The sequence below is a fragment of the Salmo salar genome, chromosome 12, assembly GCF_965601325.2.
Source record: "Salmo salar chromosome 12, fSalSal1, whole genome shotgun sequence".
Taxonomy (NCBI): domain Eukaryota; kingdom Metazoa; phylum Chordata; class Actinopteri; order Salmoniformes; family Salmonidae; genus Salmo; species Salmo salar.
Window position 1 is genome coordinate 55,331,814 of NC_138302.1, and position 23,174 is coordinate 55,354,987.

The 23,174-nt window shown below is 40.3% G+C and overlaps 1 protein-coding gene and 1 long non-coding RNA gene across 4 annotated transcripts; one reads left to right on the forward strand and one right to left on the reverse strand.

The window, feature by feature from the left end:
- The first annotated feature begins 38 nt into the window (after nucleotides 1-38).
- Nucleotides 39-4,137, forward strand: LOC123725596 (uncharacterized). Its single transcript, XR_006758137.2, has 4 exons — nucleotides 39-895; nucleotides 3,269-3,376; nucleotides 3,594-3,646; nucleotides 3,822-4,137. It is a non-coding gene; the product is annotated as an uncharacterized LOC123725596 (long non-coding RNA).
- Nucleotides 4,138-5,314: 1,177 nt separating this feature from the next.
- On the reverse strand, nucleotides 5,315-22,501 carry LOC123725595 (uncharacterized). 3 transcript variants are annotated; one of them, XM_082959115.1, is made up of 17 exons: nucleotides 18,543-22,501; nucleotides 18,171-18,197; nucleotides 15,638-15,925; nucleotides 15,086-15,367; nucleotides 13,148-13,459; nucleotides 12,950-13,006; nucleotides 12,377-12,439; nucleotides 12,184-12,237; nucleotides 11,632-11,685; nucleotides 11,381-11,437; nucleotides 11,166-11,252; nucleotides 9,571-9,589; nucleotides 9,431-9,462; nucleotides 9,282-9,322; nucleotides 8,554-8,620; nucleotides 8,128-8,168; nucleotides 5,315-7,863 (listed from the first exon to the last, which is right to left on the reverse strand). In XM_082959115.1, the coding sequence occupies exons 1-17, from the start codon at nucleotides 18,598-18,600 to the stop codon at nucleotides 7,771-7,773; spliced, it is 1,632 nt and encodes a 543-aa protein (XP_082815241.1). In that variant the 5' UTR covers nucleotides 18,601-22,501; the 3' UTR covers nucleotides 5,315-7,770. The 3 variants fall into 3 exon arrangements, with proteins under 3 accessions (XP_082815241.1, XP_082815240.1, XP_082815239.1); XM_082959114.1 differs by having other exon boundaries at nucleotides 5,315-8,168; nucleotides 12,184-12,207; XM_082959113.1 differs by having other exon boundaries at nucleotides 5,315-8,168.
- Nucleotides 22,502-23,174: the final 673 nt, after the last annotated feature.

Below are 23,174 nucleotides of genomic sequence, written 5' to 3' on the forward strand. Positions count from 1 at the left end.
CATTTATCGGTCATTATTTTTATGATCTAAAGCTAACTGTCTTTAACAGATGGTATTTTGTATCATTATTGCCGGCAATTCGATTTTTAAAACCAAACTAACTTGTCTGTCTGAGAAAAATATTTATCTTCTACTTTTTGTTTTACCTTTTTTACAGCTGCACAAAGTTTAACTACAAAAACCCTGCATTTGTAGTTGAGAGTTTTATGATCTCTAAAATGTAGTAGGCTTGTCATATTTAATTTATGTTTGGTGAGTCATGTTTAATAATATGCCAGAGCAGTGAAGGCAAACTGATAAGCGCAGTAAAGGAAAGGAAAGGATGGAAGGAAGGAACGGAGGAGAGAAGAAGCGAGTTCACACTACTCGGACTGATCAGTTTACCTTGAATGCTCTGACTGGAACCTAAATGTCAGCGCCCGTTCAGATAAACCGCGTGCTTTGCTTGAAGTGCATAACATTGAACGTGTGTAGGCTGAGAATGCAGTTGCTGTTTTTAAACTAACGTTTTTATATAGCCTAACTTTGAGATTAACCGTTTGATCATGCCTCCTAAAAAAAAGCAGCAGCCGCCGAAGAAGTAACGGCTATTTGGTTAGATTACGGTTGATACATTTGTCAATTTCATTGTTAGAATCCAACAAGCACCTGCTGTGGCACGGAAAACTTCTCTTCATCCACCTACGATGGTGATGGTTAAAGAAGCGCTGAAGGAGTTGGACTCTCGAATGGTCTCATCGCAGGCCATTCGCGGCTACATAACAGAGAAATATCCATCTGTGGACCTGATGAGGTTGAAGTACATGACACGCAAGACCCTGAAAAAAGGAACCGAGGGCGGGGTATTGGTAAGAACACCAACTCGATAGCAAACGGCGCACAGGGGAGGTTTCGGGTAAGTGACCCATGTGTAGTAGAGTGATGTTGTTCCCCTAGATTATGCACCAAGTTGCGCACAAGGACAGTTCAAGTAGGCCAGGTCAAGAGGGGATGTTAATAAGTTAATAACAATAATAATAATTCAATGTGTTTTCTTTATTTAATTACAGCAGCATAGTTAATGTTATTTTTCGGTGTACATTTTTTTTTTGATATCTATATTGTAAATACACCTAATTGTAAAAGTTGGTATATTTTGGTTTGGTCCATCGCGGTTATCCGTACTTACGTACCCTTTTATCGTTCTCTTTTGCCGGACCTTCAGCTAGCAAGGTGCCCGAGAGCTGTGACTGCACCGAGGGCTAACATATTGTGTGTTGTCTCTTCGTGTGCAGGTCGAATAAAAATGATTCTACCAACAGAATTCCAGTTGTGGCAGTGTCCTAAATAAAAATACACAACGCAGAACGAACCACGCTACACATGCATGTCTAAATCTTCTTAAAGTAAATGCCCAGTGTTTCCAGATTTCTATGAAATATGACCTATAATTTACAACATGAGTGAAATGGTTTTCCTTCCAAACAATTCTAATTGAGTATGTTAAAGCAGCTTTCCTGTTTGAATTGTGTTTTTTATTTATATATTACTACATTGGGCAATTACATACAATTTCTAGCGGCACACTGACTCACGTAATGACGAAGCCATAGGCTACTACTCACGGTGAGGGCCAATGCGCTCCTCTTGGCAATAGCCTATCTCAAGATGAGCTACTTTGAAAAACAGTGCTGCTGGTCACAAAAAAATGGGAGTTGAGAATTATATTGGTTCTACAGACAGTCTTCTATTTTCAGCAGTAGGCATTTGCTTTACAAACTATGTTTTTTCCCGCGATTTTTATTTTGAAATGTGCAAACAGACAGCTGCAACCAACTATATACATATGGATGGCAGTTCCCATTCAAATCAGGACTGGCAGCCATTGCTAGTGTACCCATGAGTTACCACTCAAATTGCCAGGGTAAGAGGTTCCAAAAATCGATGTATTATGTCTATGGCCACAACACAACAAGCTGATCATGCTGCCCAAATTGCAGCCTTCCCGACAGTAGGCAACCAGAAACTGCCGAAATCAAGGAAAAAATTGAGTAAATGAGGGACAAAGTTTATAGTGTGTGTGTGGGGTGTGTTTTACTGCCACTGTTTAGGTCAATTTGTAGAATTTATGCCAAGGAGCATTGAAGCTGTTCTTGCAGCTGGTTAAGGCCAAACACCCTTTTTAAGACACTTTGTTGGCGTTTTCTTTATATTGGCAGTTACCTGCATGCGCTTGTGATAACATTTAATCCAGTTATTTTTGAGAAACTATTGATCCTCTATGGCTAAATATGTTCTCTGGTTTATTTTGAACATTTAGAACAGGTTCCCTTGGTTGGTTATAAAATAAGTTAAAAAAATGTTTTTTCCTCTTGGGCCCAGCCCCTGACTCACATAATTGACCAGTCACATTTAGTTATATTGCAATTCATTTTTTCAGTTACCCAATCAAGGCAGGGCCCCCCATTTACCCAAACCTCTCCTCCCCCCCATCTGATGATTAGCAGAGTGGCAGCAGGAAGCTGTCTACACTCATTGAGAGTGGAATCCTGAATCCTCCTGTGGTTTGCTGTTGCAGTGAAAATATATATTACATATCTAATATGTACTGTATAATGTATGTATATATTTGTGACTTTTTTTCTGCCTCCTGGGCCCAGGGGCTTCAGCCCGAGAAGCCCCTTTGTTATTCCGGCCCTGGGCGTACCCCAACAACAGAATGGTGTGGGCATATACCTGTTACAAAAAATATTAAATCAAGTATACTGCTGATTGGCCAGCTCAGCCAATGAGCCAACATGATATAATGTTGAATGAGGAAATGGCAAGCATTATCGAAACTGTCTGTTTTGTGTTACAAGTTTAAGTATTTTTTTGTTTAGTTTTTTCAAGTTATGCTTTGGCAACAAATAGTAGTATAGGATTAGTGATGGGGAAACAAAGCTTCCTGGAGCGTTGAGATTTTCCAGCTAATTGTCTGAAATAGGTTAAATTCTCAAGGCTTTGATCAAGAGCACACTAGTGGCACCTGCTGGTCTAAATAATATAGAGCAGCCAAATTATTATAGATTATGTCCCAAACCCCATAGAGTGTGTGCAGTGTAGCCTTTTAGTCTTCTACAAATCAGGTGGTTGTTCGACGAAACGAAACTTTATGGTACCAGTTCTGAATATAAAGTTTTGTGTTTATTATATAAGTCAACATTATATGACAAACATATTTAACATGGGTTTGCTGTTTAATATAATGTAGCTCAATGTGTGTTTACTCTCCCTTGACATCTTGCAGTCAGGGTTAGGGTGAAGGAGCCCAAGCCAAAGGCCACTGAGAACACTGATCCCAATGTGGAGAAGGCTGCCAAGGTTGGAGCCAAGAAGACTAAGGACAAGGAAGCCGGTAAACTGAATCCACTGAATTAATTGTGCTCATCACTCCTAGGATTAAGACATCACCCTATAATCCGCCCAATTGTATGGGATCGTTGTTATTGAGCTACACCCATTGCAATGGAGGACATTTAACATTGCTCATTCAATGACTTGTATGGGTATCTCACTTCTCATGGTGTCCATGATTGCATGCATACACACACATCACTAACTCTTGTCTCTAGAAGCTGAGAAGAAAAAGGCTACAGCCAAAAAGCAGAAGGAGAAACCTTCAGAGGCAAGTGTGGTTTCAGTAATGTTCTGACTATTGGCATTGTTCAAGTGGTTTTGGTGTATAGGGACTCTTTTTACACTTTTGTCATGGGTACTGTTCCCTATTTGGGCTTTATCATGGTTAAATGGAATCTCTAAATGGGTGATTGTATTGCAAACCTGTCATTTTCATCTTTCAGGATGCAAAACTCAGGAAGGCCGCAAAAGCATCCTCTTCCAAAGGTGCCCCCTGCTAAGAAGCCCAAGTCGAACAGGACAATGGGGAAGAGGGGACAGCTGAGGATCAACCCAAAGCACAGAAGACTACCAAGGGTGAAGGGGCAGCCAAGAAGGGTGCAAAGGCCAAAGCTTTCCAGAAGCCTGCAGAGGGTGATGAAGGGGACACTGCTGCTCCTGAAGCTAAAATCACAGTGAAACGAGGCAAGAGGGCAGCAGCAGAATGACTGGACTCCTTTTAACCACTTTGTATGTTTTTAAATAAAGCTGTTTTTTGTAGTTCTTGTTTGTGTCATTTAAGTGTAGACCTAGCTGCAGTAAAATCTCCACTTTTCCTGTAGATAAGTGTTGATGGTGGCTAGGGGTTTGTTAAGATGTTTAATGATTCACTGATGCAAGATATTTATAAAAACCTGTTAAGTTATTATTTCTTACACCTGCTTAAATCAGTACCCTCTTCTGCCAGATTAATTGTATCACTAGTACAGTGAAAAATATTGATGGCTAACGTCAGGGGTCTTCAGTTTAATATTCAAAGGTACCCAAACCAGAGTATTGCTATACAGTCAGGACTTTGTTGTTCATCCATCATAGGTTGATGACCATGGCACGATTCATTAGGATAATCTGGTACAGTGAGTGGGCAGATGGTTGAGACCAATCTGAGTCTGGAACAATTCGGCACACAGGACATGACATCTTGGTACGAGTCTCCTGAGGGACGGCCTTGATACTGTTTTTTCGCTGTTAATTATGAAGCTATGGGAAATTACTCAAAACTAGTCTGTTATGGGTCAGTGCCCACAATGGTGCAATAAAAAATGTTGTACCACTTCAGTTTGTCCACAACGGAGAGGAAGAACTAATTGGGTCTTCAGTTTGATATTCAAAGGTACCCAAACCAGAGCATTGCTGTCCGCTGGTGCTCCTGGTTCTTTATTCCCTGCAATTCATATGGAGGTCAATGAGTTTTATTTGATCAACAAATATTTGCCAATTTGCTACATGGGGGTTATTTGATCGAATCCAAGTTTTGTAATTGTTAGATTGTGGACTCGTGGCATTTCTGCAACTGAAAAAACGACTTCATATTGGAGTTGTGCCTGTTGTGATACTTATGGATAACCCATTTTAGCATAGACATTGCCATGGAGGGCTTTCACTATTTTAACATAGTCAACTGGGTGGGAATACCTACGAGTCAGGAGAAATCTGCCATTAAAGAAAATTGAATACTTTAAATTTGAGAGTATAGACAACGCCATTGAAGCTGTCACAGATGAGGCCTATCTATGACCCAGTCACACTTATCTGCCCTCATTGGCTGGAACGGTCTCGCCTGCTTTCCATCTTTGAGGACATTGTTAGAGCTCGACTAGCTTGTCAATATAGGCAACATTTGCAACACATCAAAAACACGAGGTTGAAATAGAAACTGGGTTTGTTGACTCAATCCTTCATTTTTAAAACCGCATGTTTATTTGTTTAAAAAAATAAAAAGTTTACATTTCATTTTCACTAATAGAAACAGTACGGAAGCACTGAAAGTCTGAGCAGTTTCACAGCTCTTCAAGTATGTTCATTCAGTTTATAGATTAGTTTATAGTCTCAGCAGGGGCAGATCCAACAGGCCAGGCCAAGAGTGCAAGGCGTCAAGCTGAGCATATTCCGACTCAGTTCTGATCCAATCAAGCCCAACGTCGCATTTAGCTCGTCCAATAGAAACAAGTCAAGAACCCATCACTTGCTTGATCCAGTGATGAATTAGATTTTGTCCACAACAGTGCACTGTAGCTAGTCACATTAATCCTCCCAGAAAGAAGAGCGATTTGGTGAAATGGGCAACGACTGGGGGGATTGAGAAGAGGGGCAGAGGAAGACAAACATGGAAGAGAACATATTGGGAGTAAGAAAAGGGAGAAAGGAGAGATTTTAGGGTTAAAGAGAGAAAAGGAAGAGAGATTTTGGACGTAGAGAAAAGGAGATCAAAAAAAGGGTGAAGTCACGTGGATCATCAACATGCCAGCTGTTTACCTTCCCAATCCTGCCACAAGAGAAAGCCCTCAAGCATTTGCATTAATGACTGCAATAAGAAGAAGAAACAAATTCAATACCACTTGAATCAATTCTAAATCAAGAAAACATCTTCCACGTGTAAACAATTTCACAGTTCTGAGAGAGAGATAAGTAAGTGTGCAGATCTCCTGGCACCTCATCATCCTCCTCCTTTCCGCTAAGCCCACCCTTTGTACTTGCCTGGCTCCACCACATGCATCAGAGGCAGTGTACGGGTTTGTTAGTTAGTCCCCCCCCCACACACCAGTCCCTGCCTCTGTCCCTCATTGTTCAGGGAGCCCCGCCCCACCATCACCTCCCTTCGTCACTCATTAAGAGAGCCCCACCCGTGTAGGTCGACTCGGGGACATCAGGAGGAGATCCAGGTACTGCGAGATGACCTCCCAGTTCCTCCACAGGAAGGCGAGAAGGACGACGAAGAGCAGCGTGGAGAAGGTGCTGCTGAGCGTCATTAAACTCTGTAACTGCTTTAAGGTCACCATTGGCCTCATGGTGAAAACTCTGAGCAGGTTTCTTCCTCTTCGGCAACTAAGTTAGGAATGATGCCGGTATCTTTGTTGTGACTGGGTATATTGATAAACCATCCATTAATAACTTCACCTTACTCAAAGGGATATTCAATGTCTGCTTTTTTTAAACAATAAGTGTCCTTATTTGTGAGGCATTAGACAACCTCCCTGTTTTTTTGGTTGAATCTGTGTTTGAAATTCACTACGTGACTGATGGACTTTACAGATAATTGTATGTGTGGGGTACAGAGATGAGGCCATTAAAAAAATCATGTTAAACACTATTATTGCACAGAGTGAGTCCATGCAACATATTATGCGACTTGTTAAGCAGAATTTTACTTCTGAACTTATTTTGGATTTCCAAAACAAAGGGGTTAAATACTCAATGACACTTTTTTTCTTCTTTTTTTTTTTACATAATTCCACTTTGACCTTACCTTTATTTAACTAGGCAAGTCAGTTAAGAACAAATTCTTATTTTCAATGACGGCCTAGGAACAGTGGGTTAACTGCCTTGTTCAGGGACAGAACGGCAGATTTTTACCTTGTCAGCTCGGGAATTCGATCTTGCAACCTTTCGATTACTAGTCCAACGGTCTAACCACTGGATTACCTGCCACCCCGATATGGGGTATTGTGTGTAGGCCAGTTACAAAAAAAATCTCAATTTCATACATTTTAAATTCAGGCTGTAACACAACAAAATGTGGAAATCGTCAAGGGGTGTGAAGACTTTCTGAAGGCATTGTATGTTTTACCGTTTTGATATAAATGCACTTTATCTATATAGTCCCCACATTTGAAAAAGTCACAAGTATTTGGACAAACTCATTTATAGTGTATTAAGGTAGTCAAACATTTTGTATTTTGGTCCTTGATTCTTTGCACCCAATAAATACATCAAGCTTGTGACTCAACAAACTTGTTGGATGCATTTGCAGTTTGTTTTGGTTGTGTTTTGGATTATGTTTTGCCCAACAGGAAATTAATTGTATCCAACCGCTATGGAAGGAGGTATCACACAGTCAACGTAAAATACATAAATACAGTAGATTTAGCATTAACTAGGGGAAAGAAATAAGAAAAATGCTCAAAGGGGACTATGCCCCCTGGACCCCTAAAAAAATATATATATATATTAACACAGTAACAGATATTATGGATAGACATGTAACAGAAACCAGTTGTCCATGTGTAATACAGTAGATATATTACCTGTTAAGCAACTTATTTACAGTAACTGGATGTGTGATAAACAATGGATGTCGTGTGAGATAGAATGTATTTGTGTGAGACATAGCTACAGAAAGCCAGAGGTGTAGTGTCAGTGTGTCTGCAGAAGACTGTACAACCCATCCGGCTGGGCTGAGGTTGCTGGTCTGTCGGGGATTGAGCTGTATACATGGTAAGTGTCAGACTAGAGGAAAGAAACAGATTCACTTTAGGGCTTCGAATCTACAGTACAGTTAATGTAATTCATAAGGGGTATTTTATGAGGATGTAAGACCAATCTTAAACTGAAAGTCAAATCACAGTGAGAGAAAGAGAGATACTTGTATCCTCGAGTCCGTCTGTCTGTGAAAACAATGCTATAAATAATAATAATAATATAACAATATAATACAATGAATAGTACAACCGATATAAGAATACTCCATGCAATTATTTGTGCTGTACTTACATGTTTATTTGCAAATGCCTGTGTATCCACATCAACGTTACCTGCACATCACAGAGAGAGACAATTCCATGATTAAGAGGTTGTGTATGTATGTATGAGTGTGTGTTTGAGGGTGGATCGTGTGTATATTACATGTCTACATTGCATGTGAGTTACTTAGTCGAGTTTGCTCTGTTGCGTTGGTAACATCCAAATAGAAGAAGTGCAAGTAACAAGGCTTGATGTCATTTCACACTTCTCCTCATGACTCAAACCACCCTGCAGATCTACAGCTCTATTCTCATGCTCCACAGATGCTCTGACACATTCATTTCTGTTTTAAGTGTCATATATGTGTTTTGATAAGGTTGATAAGGTTAGGCCCAAAGTTTAAGCATGTACAGTAGCTGTGCACTTGCAGATGGTCCCGAGATCTGAGGGACAAACCTGAGGGCGTGAACGTGGACAGTACAGAAGTGATCTGAGAATCGATTCCAGCATCTCCTGAATCCACCTGTAGTAGAGAGAGAGGGAGAGAAGAGAGAGACTTTTTATCCTCCAGTCTATCAAACTGTCTGTCTATTCTAATCTAACTCGTGACATGAACTGCACCCTCCTTTGTATCACAGGAAGTGTTTGTCGGTTTTGTGTCATTCTGAGGTCTACACATGTCCAAAGCAAGATGTAGGTTATTTGATTTAAAAATTTTATTTGTACGACTAAACTCTGTACCTACTTAGGAACACATTTACAGGGTTTAACAATAATGAATGTATTAAGAAACTGTTTTGGGTAAAAACATCTTATTTGGTAATAAATACAAATTACCATATTAATCTGTAAATAAATATAGCTGTTGGTTTGATACATTGAACATTCATATGTTGAAGCACTACTAATGAAACATTAAGGTCTTGATCCTCAGATCAGACAGTCAGAGGGCAGAGGATGCTGGTGAGAGGAGTTATAGGAGGACAGGCTCATTGTAATCGTTGAAATGAATGAATGGAACGGAGTCAAACACGTAGTTTCAATGTGTTTGATTTGTTTGACTCCGTCCCATTAATTCCATTCCAGTCATTACAATGATTCCGTCCTCCTATAACTCATCCCACCAGCCTCCTCTGTCAGGTGGTATATGTGTACAGATACCACTGTAAATGTAGAATACTCACCATGATTCCTCTGCTCACCGCTCCCATAGACACCAATTCATCTAGAACAGAAACACAATAAAAATGGAATTACAGTGTTTGTACATGCATGTATATAGTTCTGTAAGTCGTGTGTGTGTATGTTTGATGTATTTAGTTTTGGAACATACATTGTCTGTGATCATCCTGTCTGGCTGTAGGTCTGTACAACATAAAAGTATAAGAAGGTTGTGGTAAGAACATCTCATCATGGACAAAACAGAACTAAAGGTTGATACAATCTGCATCATATTCACAAGGGAATTCTTACCTCTGAGAATTGGTTTTCTCTGAAAAACAAATGAGGCTAAATGAATTATATTGAATATAGTCTAACCTATCCTGTTGAGGACAGACGCCTCGCCAACGCCTCGCCAATATCCAATGGTAGTGCGTTGCGCAAAATACAAAAACCTCAAAAATGTTATAATTTCAATTTTTCAAACATACGACTATTTTACACCATTTTAAGGACAAGACTCTCGTTAATCTAACCACATCATCCGATTTCAAAAAGGCTTTACAGTGAAAGCAAAACATTAGATTATGTTAGGAGAGTACACAGCCAAAAATAATCACACAGCCATTTTCAAAGCAAGCATATATGTCACATAAACCCAAAACACAGCTAAATGAAGCACTAACCTTTGATGATCTTCATCAGATGACACTCCTAGGACATTATGTTATACAATACATGCATGTTTTGTTCAATCAAGTTCATATTTATATCCAAAAACAGCTTTTTACATTAGCATGTGATGTTCAGAACATGCATTCCCACCCAAAACTTCCGGTGAATTTACTAAATTACTCATCATAAACGTTGACAAAATACATAACAATTATTTTAAGAATTATAGATACAGAACTCCTTTATGCAATCGCTATGTCAGATTTTAAAATAGCTTTTCAGCGAAAGCACATTTTGCAATATTCTGAGTACATAGCTCAGCCATCACGGCTAGCTACTTTGACACCCGCCAAGTTCGGGGCTCACTAAACTCAGAATTACTATTAGAAAAATTGTATTACCTTTGCTGATCTTCGTCAGAATGCACTCCCAGGACTGCTACTTCCACAACAAATTTTGTTTTTGTTCCAAATAATCCATAGTTATGTCCAAATACCTCCGTTTTGTTCGTGCGTTCAGGTCACTATCCAAAGAGTAACGCGCGAGCGCATTTCGAGACAAAAATATTCAAAATGTTCCTTTTCCGTAATTAGAAGCATGTCAAACGCTGTTTAAAATACATTTTATGGTATTTTTCTCGTAAAATAGCGATAATATTCCAACCGGACAATAGTGTATTCATTCAAAGAGGAAAATAAAAAACAGCATAATCTCTTTGTCACCAGGCAGACCACTGACAAACTGTGCTACCATACTCTAACCAGTGACAGGAGACACCTCAATCCGCTTTCTGAAGGCTTTAGAAAGCCAATGGAAGCCTTAGAAAGTGCTTCGTAACAGCTCAGATACTGTAGTTTCGATAGAGAACCAAAAGAAGAACTACAATTTCACAGACAGGCCACTTCCTGCTTGGAATCTTCTCAGGTTTTTGCCTGCCATATGAGTTCTGTTATACTCACAGACACCATTCAAACAGTTTTAGAAACTTCAGAGTGTTTTCTATCCAAATCTACTACTAACATGCATATTCTCGTTTCTGGGCAAGAGTAGTAACCAGTTTATATCGGGTACGTTTTTTTCATCCGGCCGTGAAAATACTGCCCCCTATCCCAAACAGGCTATACAATTTGATCAAAATGAGTTGACAAATTAACCCATGCCAAAGGCACTTACATTAATGTCAGCACGGTAAATTTGCAAATGATTTGTTAGGCAGAATCAAATGTACTCACTGGTCCTCCTGCAGAGACAGACAGCTGTCAATCCTACCAGGAGCACGCCCACTCCAGAAGCCACTGCTGCCTGCCATAATTGCCCCACTATTTGGTGACATGATGACAACGGGAGAGGTCATTAGCTTTTGGACCACATTATTGTTCTTCTGAAAAAATGTGAACAGCTCTGTTTTCATATGTGTGACAAAAGACAGCTAGAAAAGGATACTTACCCAGAATGCTTTCTTGACTGTTTGATTCCACATCACTTTCTGTGGAGCTTTGAACTCCTGGGCACATGCAAGAGAGAAGGACAGTTTAATAACAGAGTTATGCAAATATTTCTATAAAGAGACAAATTAATTGTTTGATTCATCCTTAACCTTTGACTGAATTTACATTTGACTATATTTGCAAAACTGGTTTATGCTTTAATAGACAAAAATACTTAGCAAACTAAATTAAATCTATTGGCTATACTTACTTTCAGTTGGACTCGCTGGGGTGTCAGTGGTAAAAGTACAGCAAACAGTCGACCCTGATGCAAAGCAAATCATTGGATCTGATTATACAAAAATACATCTAAATGGGTTGATTTTAATCAATCAAATATCAACCTCTTTTTGTAATGAGGCAAATTTGTGATGGGAAAAAACTCAACATGGAGAAGATAAGCTACTCTATTTATTTTACTTCTATTTGCTAACTAGATAAAGATGACTAAGAGAATTGATAAAGGATTCACTGCCGTGCTGGGGGTCAAAGGGGAGGTCAAACATGGTGAGAAGAGATTACTCATATTACACAAGAACAAACGTAAATTAATGTAATATCTAAGGTCTTTCAATAAGCAGAAAGAGAGAAGTACACTACACGTTACCTACAAATCAGATGGATTAAAAGTGGTTAAAAATCTGGACTGAAATTACAAGCAGCTATGAATACATCTATTAGTTAACCGGTCAGAGCTTTAGTGAATGAATGTGAACAAAGATATTGTATTTGAAACTAAGTTAAAATTGGTGGATCTACTTACTGGTAGTTGGTGTCACTGTGGTGTCTGGGGTAAAGGTAGAAGTAACAGTTGAAACTAGTGGGAAGCAATATGATTACACAAGAATAAGGTATTACATTCACATTTGGGTCACTTAATTTTACAGGCCCGTAATCTAAATTCTTGACTGTATAATTACTATTTGCAGAGATGGTAATTTAGAGGCCCAACACACCTTCTGTAGGACTCACTGTCTTGCTGGGAGGCAAAGTAGATCTAGGACCTGGAGTCAAACCCACTGAGAAAACACATATTAATGAAATTAGCATTTTATTCATGATCGTTTTAATGATCATCATGGTGTTGTTGGCCTTTTGAAATACCTTCATAACTTGTCTATTCAAAGTGGGCAAAGTAGGACTATAAAAATCACTACGGACAGTTTGCTTCTAGCCCTGGTAGATTATATTTCTACTCATTATAGAGATGATAAGACCAATTCATAAGGTGATAAAGTCTTTCAGGACAGATAAGGTGTTGATTGTTGTTGACAGCTTCCTAGAATGAAGTCACCATGTTATCTAACAGCAGAAGTATAACAGCGCATAGATACGATCTAAACACTCCACTAGATGAACACAGACATTCTATTACTTGTGCTGAAGATCCCAGACATTGGTATTCAGGCTGGTGTCATATCTATAGAACAGCTTAATTTACACATGAACACAACTATTCTTATTGCGGAAACATGCTTTTCTTTAAAATAACAGCAGCCCCACTATAAAAGCACAAATGTGTGGCCTACCTGCTATAGAAGGTGTCTGTACAGTTGTTGGATCACTGATGTGAACTCCCACCAGATCTGAAATCATTTGGGATTGAAATGTGATATTTAGTTTGTTGGTCAGAATGAATATAGTCATACCAAGAAGATGCTAAAATCAAAGTGAGTCAGATCATGAAGACCTGCAGCCCTGATAGATTTGTTTAGATAATGACTCACCTGTAAAGCTGTACCCATCACTGCGTGGAGAGAGAGAGTTTGGTCCAGAGCTCACTCTGTAATCACAGCTCACCTCCTTACTCCTCACTGACTGTAGACCACTGATCAGATCACTATGATTTGGAGTGAATTGACAGAACTCCTGTCTGGGTGCTGAGGTGGATTGTCTCTTCTTGGTCTTTGCTGTGAAGGATGGCTGACTCTCCTCTCCAACATACAGGTTACAGGTGCTGTCAGGACTGACGGATCCAGGAATCAAACAGATGATGGTGAAGTCCTCATCAAATTGGACTGTAATGTCTGGTTTTGGATCTGTTAGGAAAGAACAGAGACTCCTTTTTACATCACTATATTTGAATGTAATGTATATGTCACAAGTGACACTGACTCTTACTAAACTAGAGCCTGCAATTCTTTTTATATTACGTATCAGAATATCTTATTTGATATCATTTATATTTATGAGTTCCATTTAATCATGTGTGCTGTGTGTTTACAACGATTTCCTTTCACTTAATTCCTTACATGCTCACGTGTGAAATCAAATTGAATCGCATGGACTATTTTGCTTGCTTGTATGGTGTGCTGTGATTCCACAGATTAACATGGACTAAAGTGACATTGAGATGATTCTCTATCACCTCCTGCCTCCCCAAACCAATCGCTAAACACGCCTCAGAACTAGAGTTAAAAGGAACTGAACCAGGGACCTCTCAACCGACAAGCTTCTCGTCTCCGCTGGTCGCTTGCTGTTGGAAAGACACAAATCACAATGCTCTCTATTGCACTACTAAAGGAAAGTGCTTGTTGCGAACGTGTGAGTGTGACACCAATTGTTGGCCAGTACATCCTCTAATTGTATATTTTCTGTCCCCCACGACTACAGACACGGGGGACACGCCTGACGCAGCTGAGAGGCTACACCCAACTCTACCACACAGCCAGGCCGGTGCAGAGCGAGGGACAGAAGGTGACCTGCCATTGAACACCAAACCAGCAATCGACTACCAGACCAGCCATCAACTAATGATCCCTGCTCGGGAGGAAGAGCCGAACCCTGTTTGGGTAGAGCCGAACTAATCCTGCTCGGGTAGAACCGAACGAAAAAACCCTGCTCGGAAGGTTTAGTTTGGCCCGTTGCTTCTAGTTAGCCTACAGCCCTAAATCCCAGCCTATTTATACGTTTCTTATAGGACCGTAGTGATACTGTGTATTTCTGTGTAAAGATGAGTTTATAAAGAACCTTTGATTGTACTTTGGCCTGTCTCTGTGGTTGTTTGCCGTGGGATCTTAGAACTCTACTTCTGACATATACATTTCAAATATTTGTCTTCACAACAACTATTTTGAAATGACATTGGATGAGATTGTGATTTAAACAGAATCATTCAAGAGAATCTGAATATAACATTTCTTACCAAGAATAGTAAGAGAGACAGAACCACTGTGCATCGATGGATAGTAAGTTTCTACTGTGTAAAGATATCTCAGTTTGATCTCAGCAGATGAACTTTGACCTGCCCACGAGAGCAGCTCAGTCCCCGTGAGTGAACGTGTACAGGGTGAGTGTTTAGGATCTCTCCCCTCTGTGTAGAAGTAACAGTGAGACACAGAGACAGATGGAGGAGTCTGACAGCTCAGCTGAACTGAGTCTCTCTCTCTGATGACTGTAGAACGGCCAGCCTGGGAGGAGGTGTGTCTCTTTGAAAGTTGCATTTAAAAACATTACAGCTAATCCATACATACTAACAGTATGGTAGATCCATTAATAAAATGTTCAACTATGTCAGCATTTATGTTTGTACAAAGTACAGTAAATCCTATCATTATGTGAAATGAAGACGTTTAGGAAATACGACAGAAGATCTCATTTTCAGAACGAGCATAATTAATACGGTATAACAGTGAAGTGTATCATTTTATAAACCACCTACTTACCCTGAACAGTGACTGAGACAGGGTTACTTAAAGGAGATGTGTGAGACCTCCCTACAGCATAGTAACATTTCACTTTGACCACAGCTGGAAATGTTGGACCTGCCCTCTTCAGCAGCTCAGTTCCTGTTATTGTCTGCGTACACAATGACCCTGGAAAATTCTTCCCCACCTCTATGTAGAAGTAACAGTTAGACACATGGCGAGATGGAGGAGTCTCACAACTCAGCTGAACTGATTCTGTCTCTCTGATGACTGTAGAACTCACTGTCAGCTGAGGAATGTCTGAGAATAGGGGAATATAGCATTTAGCATTTTGTGGTTTTGAGAAATGTACTGATAGCCTAGTCCCTCCTTGTTACTTCACACTTAAGGATCTTGAGTCCATTACCTCATGCAGCGACAGTATGGGAAGTTAAGGAGATATAATACATTCCTTGATTGCTTCATGTAATAGCTTATAACAACACACAGTATGATAACATATCACAAGAGGAACATGGTAATGATGGCACAACAGTACATTGTTTACAACCATTCAAATAGTCTTCTTACCCTGAATTGTGACTGTTGAAGGCTCACTGAACATGGATCTAAACTGTGAACCTGTAGCACTGTACTGACATTGTATTTTGACCTCAGCTGGTGAACTCTGACCTGTCCACCTCACCAGTAGTGTTCCTGTGAGTTCCTGTTGACAGGGTGATGGTAGGGTGAATTCCACTTGCCCTTCCATTTTGAAGTAACACTCAGAGACAGATGGAGGAGTCTGACAGTTCAGCTGAACTGAGTCTCTCTCTTTGATGACTGCAGGAATCACTGTCAGACTGGGCTGAGGAAGATCTGTGACAGAGGGATGATGGAGTGTATTTTTTAATTGAATTATAAATTCATTTTCAATGTTTAACTACTCATACATATAATGTACCACTTAATATTATATGAGTTTGAAAGAGAAAACAATTAAGACACTGTTGTCTATTTAACAATAAACAATGAGAACCCGTGGCAGGAACAGCCCTTAGGAGGGAGTTATCACACAATAATCCTCGGCTTCGATGGGCATTTTGCTTTTGTAAAACGGTTGCCAACATTTAAACAAAAGATTAAGAACATGTCTTTCATTAAAGACGTATTATTGTTCTGAGTAAATGTGTTTTATTTTCATCCTTCCACCAGGACATATGCTCATTGTGGAACGTTGCTATATGGGCACAGCCAAACAACGGAAGTGATGGATTTTGTTCTGACCAGAACTGTCCCAGAGCGTGGGGAGGTGTGTCTGCGCTTGTACTGAAGCGGCAGGTGCGCAAGACCAAAAACTTTACTAGCATCATACATATCGGTGAATCGCTGTGACATATGAAATACAAGTGATAGTGTAATCAATCTGTAATAACTACGTAAAAAGGTAACGAACGTGTTAAATGATTGTGACGTACAGTCATATCCAGGTCCTGATTGGTCAACAAGCTTATTTTACGCTTCAAATAGTGTTATTTGACACATCAAACAGTGTTATTTCTCGTGTATCTTTTTTGAAATGCGAAGACCCAAATGGCATTCCATACATTCCAGTGCACGACACACTGACATCACGTACAGATGCGCGTGACTCTTGGCTGCAGTAAGAAAGCCACGCCATCTGCTCCCATTCAACATAGCCTAGATTTACGTTTTTATTTCTTCTAAACAAAATAACTTTGGGGGGGCTCTCCTACGCTAACAATGATGTTTTGATTCTTGCTTGAACAGTCACTAAGATTATATTTGGTTGTGATCTTTGGATGCAGCAAGTTGTTAGCTAGAATGCTAAACACTCACTGACATAGCCATAGGCTGTAGCAAATGATAGCCAAAGAGCCATTTTACTGGTTGAAGTTGAAGTTATTTTTAAGTATAATGCAGTTGATTTGCAATGATGACAAACATTATATTAAGCAGGACATTCATACGAGCCTTAAACTCCAATTATAATCCAAAAGTAGTGTGAAATGGACTCATATGCAACATGTAAATAGAGGCTTTTTTTGTGCTGTCACCACAGTGGATTGAGCAGTCAAATGGAATAGTGAATAGACTATTTTTTGTGTTTGTAAACGTTGCCGCACGAGGGCGATGCGTGCAACGTTTGCAAACACAGAAAATGGTCTATTCACTATTCCATTTGACTGCTCAGTCCACTATCTCATCAGCACAGCCAGGCAATTTATAAACTTGATCTCCACTGTAAAAAGCATTTAGATATTATATCCCATTTATTGTAGACTAGCATTTGGTTTTCAACAGCGGAGATTTGCATTAACCTTGCTGTCTGTCTCTGATATTTGCAACATTGTTTCAATATTGAAATTCGATCATCTCCAGCTGTCACATAGTAATGAACGAATGTGTCGGGATGAGACAGTCTGGCAGGTTTTCTAAGCCAGTCAAAATCATGAATCAGTATCATTTTTATGGATATATTCAAAGAAATGCCAATAGAAAAACACAAAATGCAGCTAGTTTACTGTCATTCCAGCTTCAGTTTAAAGTGATTATGTTAACTGTGTACTGTAGTTGGCTAGCTCCTCTGAATAGTGTCCTGGAGAGAGAGCACATTTTCTATGCCAGGCGAAATCTCGCATCGAGTCATTAGCTCATTGTTATGGATGTATCCCCCCCAAAAAATCTGTAGAAAACAGCTTAAACAAATGCAAATACAGCTTCTTTGCTGTTATTCTGGCTGCACTGTTTGACGTGACTGTGTTAGCCGAAGTTGCCTAGCTAGAAAGCAAGGGATAAGAACATTGACAGTCATCCTGGCAACGGAACATTTAGAATGATCCACCAGCTGGCTTGGGTACCAACCCTAGATTTGTGTCGGGACTACACGGAGTATACCAAACAGTCGGGGCATGGATTTTACAAAGTGTCGAAAGCATTCCATGGGGATGCTGACCAATGTTGACTCCGATGAATTCATCAAAATAACGTTTTTATTGAAAATATTTCAATCACTACTTGAATATTTTGGTAACCCGTTGTTTTGTCTGGTAGCCCAAAATGTTCCATAATGCAGCTTTAAATTCATAATAATGCTACTGACCTTTGGCTTTGAGGTACTGGAAGGTATCTAGACATAACAAAATGGGTCATTATCATGCTCTTTTAGCCATTATGAAAAATAAGAAAACATGAGATGGGAACACTTTACACAAGCTGGCGAAGCAGAATAGCCTGGAATGCATTCACAGCCATGTTATCAAGCAGTGGTCATTCTTATCTGAACAAAATGTACAATAATGACAGAGAAATATAAATTAATAGGATGATCAATGGAATAAGACACACTTATTATAACCATAACATGTTGAAATATTAAGAGTTTCTAAAGTAAAAGACTAAAAGAGGGGAAAGAAGAATGGAATATCCTGTAGCACAAACAGATGATGGAACTTGGAACGGAAAAATAACTCACCGAAAAGGAGGATGAGCAAAAACAGACGACCAGCCATATCAGGGATGAACAAGGTCATTATTTAGACAGCTACATACATACTGTTAGTCTGACTTCACAGAAGATGGTGGCTGTGACTGGGACAAAGAATAAATGTTTCAATAGAAAAGCAGATGTGGAGCTTGTTCACAGGAAAACCACATGTCTCATATGACAACTGTGGGCTAATGTCATGTTGCAGAGGACAAAGAGGCTGAACATTCAGAATCATTTATCGGTCATTATTTTTAAGTTCTCAAGCTATCTGTCTTTAACAGATGTTATTTTGTATCATTATTGCCGACAATTCGATTTTTAAAACCAAACTAACTTGTCTGTATGAGAAAAATATTTATCTTCTACTTCCATATTTAATTTATGTTTGGTGAGTCATGTTTAATAATATGCCAGAGCAGTGAAGCTAAACTGATAAACGCAGTAAAGGAAAGGATGGAAGGAAGGAAGGAACGGAGGAGAGAAGAAGAAGCGAGTTCACACTACTCGGACTGATCAGTTTACCTTGAATGCTCTAACTGGTACCTAAATGTCATGGTACCTAAATGTCAGTGCCTGTTCATGTAAACTTTGTGCGTTGCGGCGGTATTGCTTGAAGTGCATAACATTGAACGTGTGTAGGCTGAGAATGCAGTTGCTGTTTTTATACTAACATTTTTATATAGCCTAACTTTGAGATTAACCGTTTGATCATGCCTCCTAAAAAAAAGCAGCAGCCGCCGAAGAAGTAACTTCATCTTCTGACGTGCCCATAAATATGAAAAAGTGTCGGGAAAAGATAAATCAGGTTTGTAAAACCATGTGCGGTTTAAGCCAATTTGAGTAGCCTAATTTTATGGCTATTTGGTTAGATTACGGTTGATACATTTGTCAATTTCATTGTTAGAATCCAGCAAAGCACCTGCTGTGGCACGGAAACACCCTCTTCATCCACGTACGATGGTGATGGTTAATGAAGCGCTGAAGGATTTGGATTCTCGAAAGCGGGTCTAATCGCAGGCCATTCACGGCTACATAACAGAGAAATATCCATCTTTGGACCTGGTGAGATTGAAGTATTCCAAGAATCCAAGATGGCGTAGCAGTCGGACGTGTGTTTGTCTTTCCCATGTAAACAATTGGTCTCATCGTTTTTTTGAATATATTTTAATCTCACTTTCCACCCACGATCTAAATATACTTTCCTGCAACCCGCCCCACCCAATGTGGTACGAATCTGCTATTTCTATACGTTATAACTGGAACCTTCATCAGAAGCTAACCAGCTAACTAGCTAGTAGTCACTGTTAGCCACGGCTAACCGTCTTCACCTTTAGCTCGGTCACCAGCCAGTTATAGCTCGGTCAATACCTGCCAGTCTGCACAGCGCAATATCGGACTGCTTTTCTCCACCACATCACCGGATTCCTGCCGCAAGCTCTGGGCCATTACACCGGATCATCGCAGCTAGCTTGCTGCAATCGTGTGGCTACCGCTGGCTAATGCACCAGTTAGCCTTGAGCTAGCCTCGAGCCAGGCCCATCTACCAGCTAGCCGAAGAGGTATACACACTAATTCGTGGGCTACAATACCTCTTTTGCCAATTTGCCTGGACCCTTTATTGCCGACAGGGAGCCCCGCCGATCCATCACGACTGGTCTGCCGACGTAATCGTCCGATGTGGTTTCAACAGGCTTTCCGTTGCGTTGTCACCGAAGACCCATCTGCTAGCCCCGGCACGCTAGCTTTCTGAATGCCATGCCTCCCACTTGCCTAGCATAGTAGCGACTACCGAACGGCTCCCGGACTCACATATTGCTGCTCCTTGGATCCTATGATCACTCGGCTACACATGCCTCTCTCTAATGTCAATATGCCTTGTCTTCTGCTGTGTCGGTTAGTTATTGTTTTATGTCACTGTAGAGCCCCTAGTCCAGCTCAACATGCCTTAGAAAGCTCTTTTGTCACACACCCCACACATAGGGTGACCTCATCTGACTTAGCTGGTGTCTCCAGAGATGCAAGCTCTCCCATCGTTACACATTCCTAGGTTTACCCCCACTGTCCCCACATCCTACAATACCCTTGTCTGTACATTATGCCCTGAATCTATTCTGAAGCCCGAGCCGTGTCTGAATTCTGGCTTAGGAAGGCCACCAAAAATTCTGAAATTTCCATCCCCAACTACAAGATTTTCCGTCGAGATTGAACTGCCAAAGGGGGCGGAGTTGCAATCTACTGCAGAGATCTGTCATACTATCCAGGTCTGCGCCCAAACAGTTCGAGCTTCTTCTTTTAAAAATCCACCTTTCCAAAAATAAGTATCTCACTGTTGCCTAACTATTGATCCTCAGTGGCTAAATATGTTCTCTGGTGTATTTTGAACATTGACAACAGGCTCCCTTGGTTGGATATAAAAAAAGTTATTTGTTTTTTGCCTCTTGGGCCCAGCCCCTGACTCACATAATTGACCAGTCACATTTAGTTATTATGCAGTTTATTATGCAGTTACCCAATCAAGGCAGGGCCCCCCATTTACCCACATGGGGACCATACCTCTCCTCCTTCTATCTGGTGATTAGCATAGTGGCAGCAGGAAGCTGTCTACACTCATTGATAGCGGGCTCCAGAATCCTCCTGTGGTTTGCGGTTGCAGTAAAAATATATACTACATATCTAATATGTACTGTTTAATGTATGTATATATTTGTGACTTTTTTCAGCCTTCTGGGCCCAGGGGCTTCAGCCCCGGGAAGCCCCTTTGTTAAGCCGGCCCTGGACGTACCCCAACAACAGAATGGTGTGGGCATATACCTGTTATAAAAAATATTAAATCAAGTATACTGCTGATTGGCCACCTCAGCCAATGACCCAACATGATATAATGTTTAATGAGGAAATGGCAAGCATTATCGAAACTGTCTGTTTTTGTTACAAGTTCAGATGTTTTTTTTTGTGTTGTTTTATTTCAAATTATGCTTTGACTACAAATACTAGTATAGGATTAGTGATGGGGAAACAAAGCTTCCATGAGCGTTGAGATTTTCCAGCTAATTGTCTGAATTAGGTCAAATTCTCAAGGCTTTGATCAAGTGCACACTAGTGGCACCTGCTGGTCTAAAGAATATAGAGCAGCCAAATTATTATAGATTATGTCCCAAACCCCATAGTGTGTGCAGTGTAGCCTTTTTGTCTTCTACCAATCAGGTGGTTGTTCGACGATACGAAGCTTTGGACGTCAATGATCATGTGCTTCTGATAAAGTGATGCAAGCATCAGCACACTGCGATTTCAACGCATGCCTCAGAGCTCAGGCATCAAACGTAACATCACTATACAGGATGAATCCACAACATTATTTGGGTACGAATTAACACAATATAAACTTTTTTTTTAAGTGAGATCTCCACTGGATAGTTACTTCAATAGGCTACTTGTGGCAACTAGGCTTTGTTAACCCAAGTAATTAAATCTGAGCTACTCCCATTGCAATGGAGGACATTTAACATTGCTCATTCAATGACCTGTATGGGTATCTCACTTCTCCTCATGGTGTCCATGATTGCATACATACACACACATCACTAACTCTTGTCTCTAGAAGCTGAGAAAAAAAAGCTACAGCCAAAAAGCAGAAGGAGAAACCTTCAGAGGCAAGTGTGGTTTCAGTAATGTTCTGACTATTGGCATTGTTCAAGTGGTTTTGGTGTATAGGGACTCTTTTTACACTTTTGTCATGGGTACTGTTCCCTATTTGGGCTTTATCATGGTAAAATTGAATCTCAAATTTTAAATGGGGGATTGCATTGCAAACCTGTCATTTTCATCTTTCAGGATGCAAAACTCAGGAAATCCGCAAAAGCATCTGCTTCCAAGGTGCCCCCTGCTAAGAAGCCCAAGTCGAAGAGGACAGTGGGGAAGAGGGGACAGCTGAGGATCAACCCAAAGCACAGAAGACTACCAAGGGTGAAGGGGCAGCCAAGAAGGGTGTAAAGGCCAAAGCTTTCCAGAAGCCTGCAGAGGGTGATGAAGGGGACACTGCTGCTCCTGAAGCTAAAACCCCAGGGAAACGAGGCAATGGGGGCAGCAGCAGAATGACTGCACTCCTTTTATCCACTTTATATGTTTTTAAATAAAGCTGTTTTTGTACTACTTGTTTGTGGCATTTAAGTGTAGACCTAACTGCTGTAAAATGTAATCTCCACTTTTCCTGTAGATGTAGATAAGTGTTGATGGTGGCTAGGGGTTTGTAAAGATGTTTAATGATTCACTGATGCAAGATATATATATATATATAAATCTGTTAAGTTCTTATTTCTTGCACCTGCTTAATCAGTACCCTCTTCTGCCAGATTAATTACATCACCAGTACAGTGACTTCCCGGTTCCTGGAAAATGTTGATGGTTAAGTTGTTTTCTATACAGTCAGGACTTTGTTGTTCATCCACCATAGGTTGATGACCATGGCACGATTCATTGGGATAATCTGGTACAGTGAGTGTGCAGATGGTTGAGATCCATCTGAGCTTGGAACACACTGGACATGACATCTTGGTACCAGTCTCCTGAGGGACGGCCCTGATACTGGTTTTTCACTGTTCTCTCCACCATGGAATTTTT